Source organism: Mirounga angustirostris, unplaced genomic scaffold (genome assembly GCF_029215605.1).
Source record: "Mirounga angustirostris isolate CCGP_5_RB_7025 unplaced genomic scaffold, mMirAng1.0.hap1 SCAF_16, whole genome shotgun sequence".
Taxonomy (NCBI): domain Eukaryota; kingdom Metazoa; phylum Chordata; class Mammalia; order Carnivora; family Phocidae; genus Mirounga; species Mirounga angustirostris.
The window spans coordinates 57,043,326-57,052,139 of NW_026991724.1; the positions used below are offsets into that span (position 1 = coordinate 57,043,326).

General features: G+C 55.7%; 1 protein-coding gene across 2 annotated transcripts in view; it reads right to left on the reverse strand.

The window, feature by feature from the left end:
- RDH13 (retinol dehydrogenase 13) overlaps positions 1-8,108 on the reverse strand; it is a 51,839-nt gene extending 43,731 nt beyond the window's left edge. The window contains exons 1-4 of one of the 2 annotated variants that reach the window (XR_010408282.1): positions 7,799-8,034; positions 4,836-4,954; positions 3,329-3,484; positions 113-217 (exon numbers count right to left, since the gene is read on the reverse strand). Coding sequence is in view for 1 of the 2 variants with exons in the window: in XM_064581704.1 (XP_064437774.1) it covers positions 113-217; positions 3,329-3,484; positions 4,836-4,954; positions 7,799-7,863 (445 nt within the window). In the remaining variant the exon portion in view is untranslated. Of the gene's footprint in view, positions 1-112; positions 218-3,328; positions 3,485-4,835; positions 4,955-7,798 lie in introns of both variants that reach the window. The other variant, XM_064581704.1, reaches the window with a different exon arrangement.
- Between the last annotated feature and the right edge of the window lie 706 nt (positions 8,109-8,814).

The following is an 8,814-nucleotide window of genomic DNA, read 5'->3' on the forward strand; positions in this document are numbered from 1 at the left end:
AGAGCAGAGGAGGACTCTGGCCCTCCCCAGAGCCCATGCCTGGCCCACCGGGGAACCCCACTCACATCCCAGGCTCACGATACACCACGCAGCCCTCAGCCCGTGACCTCACCCAAGTGGTTAACACCAAACTGCATCTCAAAGCCATCGTCGGTGGTCCAGTGGGGGCACCGCATCACAGCTGCATTGTTGACCAGAATGTGCACTTGTTCCTCCTCTGGAAGACAGGGGCGAGGGCAAACATGTCAGTCCTGTACGGGCCTGCGTGCGATTGGTGGGAAGCGCCCCAGCACCGGGCTGGCCGAACAGTGTCCCTGAAACACTCATGTCCACCCAGAGCCTGGGAATGCAAACTGTTTTTGGAAAGAGTCTTTGCAAAAAGTAATCAGTTTAAGAGAAGGTCACATGGGGCGCCTGGGTGGCTCAGTTGGTTAAGCAACTGCCTTTGGCTCAGGTCATGATCCTGGAGTCCCGGGATCGAGTCCCGCATCGGGCTCCCTGCTCGGCGGGGAGTCTGCTTCTCCTTTTGACCCTCCTCCCTCTCATGCTCTCTCTCATTCTCTCTCTCTCAAATAAATAAATAAAATCTTAAAAAAAAAAAAAAGAGAAGGTCACATTGTGGGCCCTAATCCAGTAGGACACAGGCTGAGACCGCAGCGAGACAGAGGCAGAGACTGCAGACCACGGAGGACTGACAGCCCCCGCCAGAAGCTGAAAGAGGCAGAAGGATTCTCCCGGTCTCAGGAAGGCTGCCGCCCTGCTGACACCTTGATCTTGGACTTCTGGCCTCCACAACTGTGAAGAGAACAGACTCTCATCTCAACCTACTCAGTTTGCTGTCCTTGGTGACGGCAGCCCCAGAAAACACAACACACCTGAGGCTTGGAGACCTTTCCTGGAAAGGGAAAGAAGCCACATCTGCAGGGGCCTCAGCCTGGGGGGTTACTCGTGGGAACACCAGCTCGGCGGGCAGCCCATGCCACACCTGATTCCAGACCTGCCACGTCACAGGCACAAACGACTGTCCCTCTCCAAGCCTCTATTTCCTCCTCTGTAAAATGGGACGAGTAATAGCACCTTCCTCCCCGCATCAGTTAGCAAGGGCTGCTGTAACAAAGCATCACACAATGGGCTGCTTGAACGTGCTGTGTCCCAGTTCTGGAGGCGGGAAGCCCGGGGTCAGTGTGTCTCAGGGCTGTATCCTTCCAAGGACCAAGGACCACGAGGGAGAATCTGCGCTGGAGTCTCTCTCCTGGGCTCACAGGTGACTGGCCGCCTTCTCCCTGTCTCTTCCCTCGGGCCTGTCTGCGTCCTAATCTCCCCTCCGTATGAGGACACCAGTCACTGGAATAGGGCTTAATCACGTCTGTACAGACCCTCTCTGCAGATCAGGCCTCGTGCTGAGGTCCTGGGGATTAGGACCCCAACACATCTTTTGAGGGGACACAGCAGAACCCATAACACTCTGAAAGCAGTTTGCAGGATCCGTGGGGATAACAGGTTAGTCATCTAGGAAACAGCCTCTGTTTGGCCTCGAGGGTGGAGGGGGTTAGCAGAGCCGTCAGGAACACATACTCTGGAGCCATCAGATGACAGTTCAAATCCCCTGGCTCTGCCCTGAGAAGCGGTATGACCCTGGCCAAGTCACACAGCTTCTCTGTGACTCGGTTTCCCCCTCTGTAAAAACAGATAATACTAGAACTTGCTGGGTAGAATGGGGGGGGAGAGAGCACCACATGTGTGACAGGCCCTAGTTGTATAAAAAAGCCAAGGGAGGGCCATGCTGGTGGCTCAGTCGGTTAAGCGTCCGACTCTTGGTTTCAGCTCAGGTCACGATCTCAGGGTCGTGAGATCAAGCCCCCGCGTTGGGCCACGCTGGGCGTGGAGTCTGCTTAGGGTTCTCTCTCTCCTTCTGTTCCTTTCCCCTCCGCTCATGCTCGCTCTCTCTAAAAACTGAGCCTGGTGGCTCAGTTGGTTAAGCGACTGCCTTCGGCTCAGGTCATGATCCCGGAGTCCCTGGATCGAGTCCCGCATCGGGCTCCCTGCTCGGCGGGGAGTCTGCTTCTCCCTCTGACCTTCCTCCTTCTCATGCTCTCTGTCTCTCATTCTCTCTCTCTCAAATAAATAAAATCTTTAAAAAAAATGAAATAAAAATAAACAACCAAGAAGAGATATATACACCTGCTTGCTTTATAAATGCCCAAACTGTCTCCAAAAGGACACACGAGGACACTGAACACATCTGAGGAAGGCAGCTGGTGGCTAGTGGCAGGGAGGTGTTTGGCTGTAGCCCCGTTTGTACTTTCCGAATGTTTAGTCCTGTAAAATGGTACCCCTGTTTGAAAGCATAAAGACGTGAGCCAGTTCTGAGAATATCTGGTGGGACGCGGAAATGAGTGAGTCACCCGTGGGACCAAGTGCAGAAAAATGCCCGCCGAATCCCCGCATCTGCGAAAAGAAACACCCAGCAGAGAATATCTGGTGGGACGCGGAAATGAGGGAGTCACCCGTGGGACCAAGTGCAGAAAAATGCCCGCCGAATCCCCGCATCTGCGAAAAGAAACACCCAGCAGAGAATATCTGGTGGGACGCGGAAATGAGTGAGTCACCCGTGGGACCAAGTGCAGAAAAATGCCCGCCGAATCCCCGCATCTGCGAAAAGAAACACCCAGCAGAGAAAGTGGGAGCTCCGGGTACTCTGTGCTGTGCGGTGGCGTCCCCCGCTGGACCGGGCGCAGGGCCTGCATCTGACTCCTCTCTGCGTCCCGGGCATCACCCATCAGCCAGGGGGGCCGGGGAGGCTCAGCAACTGCTGGATGAGTCAGCATTTCCGCCTGCCTTCACTGGGCTAACTCACCTGCCAGCTCCCTGCACACCTAACCTCACCTGGGCCTCTGCGTCTTGTCGGCTCTCGGGCCGAAGGAGTTCGTCTTCCTACAGAGCAGGAGTCCCACAGAGCAAACTTTCCCTGTAAAGGACCAGACTAGGTATTTCTGGCTTTGCAGGCCATACGGCCTCTGCTGTCGTAGGACTAAAGCAGCCACAGAGAATACCTAAGCTAACAGGACCGTGTGCCAATAAAACTTTATTTGTGAACACCGATATCTGAATTCCATACAGTGTTCACATACCCAGAAATATTACTCTTTTGATTTATGTGAACAGTTGAAATGAAAAATATTTTCACGCGACAATGTCAGGAGATATAAAAATGTACGATCTTCGCGCGTAGAAATCTGCACCTGTCCGAAAACACCAGCACCGAAAACACTCTAGGACTTGTGGCTACCCAGGACCTCGCCCCCAAGGCCGGCGTCCTCCCTCCTACCTTCGATGATCTTCGCGGCAAACTCTCGGATGGACTTGAGGGAGGCCAGGTCCAGGTGCCGGGCCCTGACGCGGTGATTAAGGGTCTCCCCACGAATGTCCTTTGCCGCCGCCTCACACTTCTCCATATCTCGACAGGCCAGAATGATGTTGCCTCCTGCGAGCCCAGGACAGGAAAAAAGTATTTTTTAAATCCTCTCCCAGGTACAGAGAGAGAACACACATGAAAACAGAGGTCTGCACAAGAGCATGTAAACGTGAGCACATAGTGGCACCATTCACAGCAGCCGAAAGATGGAAACCACCCAAATGTCCATCAGCGGCTGAGCGGAGAAGCACAAGGTGGTCCATCCAGACCCTAGAATCTACTCGGCCACGGAAAGGAACGTGACACATACTACAACGTGCATGGACCTCACGAACGTGCTTGCTGGAAGCAGCCAGTCACAAAAAAAATATACGTAGCCTATGATTCCATTGACATGAAATATCCATAACAGGCCGATCCACAGGAGGTAGATGGATGGTTCCCGGGGGGGAGGGGGGGGGGACACTAGGGTGACCACTAAGAGGACCGAGCTGTCATTTTGATGAAAATGTTCCGAAACTGATTAGCAATGTTCGTACAAATCTGGGAATATACTAAACACCAGCGTGTACGCTTGACGGGTGAATTATGTGATGTGTGGATTGAATTTCAACACAGCCATAAAAAAAAAAAAAAAAAAAAAACTTTAAAAAATTAGAGAAGTGAGAAGAAGCAGGGATTGGAGAAGGACGGATGTGGATCCGCGTGGCTCGTCTGCCCACCATGGGCCCAGCTGCCTCCAACACACCCCGCCTCCCCTCCCTCGGTCCACAAGGGAACTCAGCCAACCCGGGATCTGTTCATCCTCTGTTGCCGCCGGGCCCTCCAGACAGCAGTGGGTGGGGGTGTCCACCCGATTTCACTTCTCACCTTCTCCTGGGAGGAGCAGGTGCCCCCATCCTTGGGGAAACCCCATGTGGTGGGGGGGGTGCTGCCCATCACGGCCCCCACCACTCTGACCTCGGAGGCAGACAGGCAGCTCCAGCCTAGCCCATCAGGACCCATTCCCCCGGCCACCCCAACCCGTCAAGCCCAAAGAAAGTTTCCCATCTCCCCCAGCCCTCACACCTGCCCTGCCACAGCCTTCCCACCCCAGCCAAAGGCAAGTCTGGTCTCCCAGTTGCTCAAACCTAAATCCTTGACTTCTTTTCTGGTGTCTGACTCAACAGGAAATCCACTAATTCTAACTTCAAAAGCGATCAATCCTCCTCCGTGGACTTCCTCCATAACCCCAGTCCAAGTGTCCACAGCCTCCTCTAAGACCCAAAGTCCCCCCTACCTCTCTCAGGGACACCAGCCTTTCTGGCTTAAGCCGGCGTGACTTTGGTTTCTGCCACTTGCAACCAAAACAATCCCCCAGGAGAGCAAACGCTCCATCCCAGACCTCACGCCCCAAGCCAGGCGCCCCCTGGGACTTCACCTCTTCTGCCCAGCTCCAAGGCCGTCTGCTTCCCGATGCCCGTGTTGGCGCCGGTCACAATGACGGTCTTCCCAGGAATGGTGGCCTTGCTGGGACAGACCCCGCCCGCAACGTAGTCTCTGCAGGTAAGAAGCGAGGTGGTCACTTCCGTCCATGGGGGTCCACTCACCCTCACCGCACGTGCCCCTGACTGTTAGGATCCTGGGTGAATGACCCCACTGCGCTTGTGTTCCCCCAGCGGAAAGACGGGAAGGACATCTAACTCCGTGAGGTCCAGTATGGTGTTGCAGGCAAAAGGTCAGTCTTTGTAAAGACCCACTGGGTTGGTTTCTATGGCTGCCACACCAAGTTACCACAAGCTGGGCCGGTTAAAACCATGCACAGGTAATCTACGGGTCTGCAGGCAGGAGTCCAAGATGGGTCTCACCAAGATAAGGGCTGGGTGTTGGCAGGACTGCGCTCCTTCTGGAGGCTCTAGGGGAGAGGCGGGTCCCATGCCTTTTCCAGCTCCTAGAGGCGCCCACACTCCCTGGCTCGCGGCCCCTCCTCCTCTGTCTCCAAAGTCAGCAGAGCGGTGTCTTCAGGTCACTGACTCTGAAGGAGCACTGTGATTGCACTGGGCGCCCCCCACCCCCGGACAACCCAGGACCACCTCCCCATCTCAGGGTCCTTAACTCAATGTCACCTGCAAGGTCCCCTGTGACAGCTAAGGTAAGACCTTCACAGTTCTGAGCCCTACAACATGCGCATCTTTGGGGGGCTCTTACCCTTTACCCACATTCCCCAGAGGCCAAATACTGGAAACAAGTGAATGTCACTGATAGGGGACCGGCCACGTAAAAATGCCACCACGTGACAGAAAGGCCCTGTACAGCACGGAAACCGCCAGCCTCCTGGGGCTAATTTTTTATTTAAGTTAATTAAAAATAAACAGCCATACTTTTTCCCCAGGGCATTCAGCTAACCTCTCATTCTGCCCATCCCATGCCCTCCCTTTATTATTGTTACTATTTTTAGGTCTTCAGAAGTGAAAGACAGCAGTATGAATAAAAACAAACAGCAGCTGATGAATTTTATCACACGGGAAAATTATTTCCATTTAAAAAAGAACTATCTCCATTTTCTAGACCTTTCAAAAACACCCAGTTGGGCGCCTGGGTGGCTCAGTCGTTAAGCGTCTGCCTTCGGCTCAGGTCATGATCCCAGGGTCCTGGGATCGAGCCCCGCATCGGGCTCCCTGCTCGGTGGGAAGCCTGCTTCTCCCTCTCACATTCCCCCTGCTTGTGTTCCTGCTCTCGCTGTGTCTCTCTCTGTATAATAAATAAATAAAACCTTAAAAAAAAAAAAAAAAAAACACCCAGTTAATATCACAGAGCCGCAGTGTAATGAATTATAAATCAAAACTCCCTGAAGATGACTTTATCAGATCAGGAGCAACAAGTTCACCACGAAGCCTCATCACAGCGCAGGCAAATAAACCCAAAGGTTTACAGTCTATGGTTTATGCCCTTAAAATATATATATGTGTGGGCGCCTGGGTGGCTCAGATGGTTAAGCGTCTGCCTTCGGCTCAGGTCATGATCCCGGGGTCCTGGGATCGGGTCCCGCATCGGGCTCCCTGCTCGGCGGGAGGCCTGCTTCTCCCTCTGCCCCTCTCTCTCTCTCTGACTCTCATGAATAAATAAATAAAACATTTAAATATATATATATGTGTGTGTGTGTGTGTGTATTTCCATATTCCAATTACTTCCAGGCCTCCCAGCCAATCTCTTGTATTGTGTAAGTGTAATGAAATTATACGTTGCCAATTCTTTTTTTCAACTGTAAGAACACATGAGCTGCACCCTCTTTTTTTTTTTTTTAAAGATTTTATTTATTTATTCATGAGAGACAGAGAGAGAGAGGCAGAGGGAGAAGCAGGCTCCCCACTGAGCAGGGAGCCCGGTGCGGGGCTCGATCCCAGGACCTTGGGATCCTGACCTGAGCCCAAGGCAGACGCTTAACCGTCTGAGCCACCCAGGCGCCCGAATGAGCTGCACCCTCTTTTTTTTTTTTTTTAAGATTTTATTTATTTATTCATGAGAGACAGAGAGAGGCAGAGGGAGAGAAGCAGGCTCCCAAGGAGCAGGGAGCCCGGTGCGGGGCTCGATCCCAGGACCCCGGGACCATGAGCTGAGCCCAAGGCAGACGCTTAACCATCTGAGCCACCCAGGCGCCCCTCTTTTTTTTTTTTAATAAAGATTTTATTTATTTGAGAGAGAATGAGATAGAGAGAGAGCATGAGAGGGGGGAGGTTCAGAGGGAGAAGCAGACCCCCCGCCGAGCAGGGAGCCCGGTGCGGGGCTCGATCCCAGGACCCTGGGATCATGACCTGAGCTGAAGGCAGACGCTTAACGACTGAGCCACCCAGGCGCCCCAATGAGCTGCACCCTCTTAACCGGTGCTGGAGTACAGTCTCGTTAACCACAAGCCATGCTCTGAGCGCCGGGTAGCCGTGTGTGATGGCTGTCATAACGGACCGCACAAACGTGAAACACTTCCATGGGCGCAGAAAGTCCACCCGCCACGCTGCTCTAGAATACTGGGCAGCTGGGTTTCTGCGGGCGGGCGGTTAGTGCATTAGCCTAGAAAAGACAAGAACCACGTGCATAAGCCGAGCGGTACAATCACTGGGCGATCCGGTTTGCGTCTCGGATTCCGGGTAACGAGAGCTTGGGGGGCACGCATTTCCTCGCACCCGGGTCACGGGTGACCTATGGGGACTGCCCAATGCACGTCTGCAGGATGGACTCGCTAATCAGTGACCAGAAGGTTTCCGAGGACTCGGGGTGACCTTGGGCCGTGACCTGCCCTCGAGGCCCCCCCTAGGCCTGCCCCCCCGCCGCACTGTCTGGACCGTCCGAGGCCCGCGACCACCAGGCGACCTCTCCCCGGCCTGCCACCCCCCACCTGGAGGCACTCACCGGAGCAGCACCGCGCCACCCACCGCCGTGCCCAGCACGGACAGCGGCAGAAGGTAGCGGTTCATGGCGGGAAGGAGCGGGATCCGACGCGGAGCCCGCCGCGGACGGGGCACACGCTCGCCGCGCACCCGCCGCGGGGTCGCTCGCAGGACAGGGGCGCGCAGCCGGCGACCCACGCGGGGAAGGGCGAGCTCCGCTCGGGCCAAGGCTTCCGGAGGGGGCGGGGCTTAACGGGGCGGTGGGCCTGTCAGGGGCGGGGCCTGTGAGGACCGCCCCCCGCGCGGCGGCCCTGGGAGGGGGAGTTTCCGGAGTCGGGGGCGTGGCCGCGGCCTGGGGGCGGGGCAGGAGGGGCGAGCCTGCGCACTGTTCCATGACGTCACGTTCGCGGCGCGGTCACTGAGCTGCGGGGCCGCTGGGACCGCGGGGTTCGGCTGCTTCCGCCGCCCGCCGCGCTGCGCTCGCAGGTTGCGCCCGGCAGTGTGCCTTTACTTTTTAATTGTTTTATTTTCTTTGTGCCTTTCCAATAAGCAACCTGTTCCCACCTAAAGTGCGCGTTCACCAACAGTACCTTTCTCATAGACTATGAGAGAATTTGAGATTTTTGAGACTCCGAAGCCAGGACCTACTAGCCTGGGGGTTCCCAAATCCCTGGGGCCCTGAGAGAGACCAGGGCGTAGAGTCCTCGGTGTGACGGAGAAGGGGCTGGGGGCCAGGACTCCTGGGTCTGAGAGAGGAGGGGACTGGGGTCTGGACTCCTGGGTCTGAGAGAGGAGGGGGCTGGGGGACTGGCCTCCTGTGTCTGAGGGAGGAGGGGCTGGGGGTCTGGACCCCTAGGTCTGAGGGAGGAGGGGCTGGGGTCTGGACTCCTGGGTGTGAGGGAGGAGGGGCTGGGGGCCTGGACTCCTGGGTCTGAGAGAGGAGGGGGCTGGGGGCCAGGACTCCTGGGTCTGAGAGAGGAGGGGACTGGGGTCTGGACTCCTGGGTCTGAGAGAGGAGGGGGCTGGGGGCCAGGACTC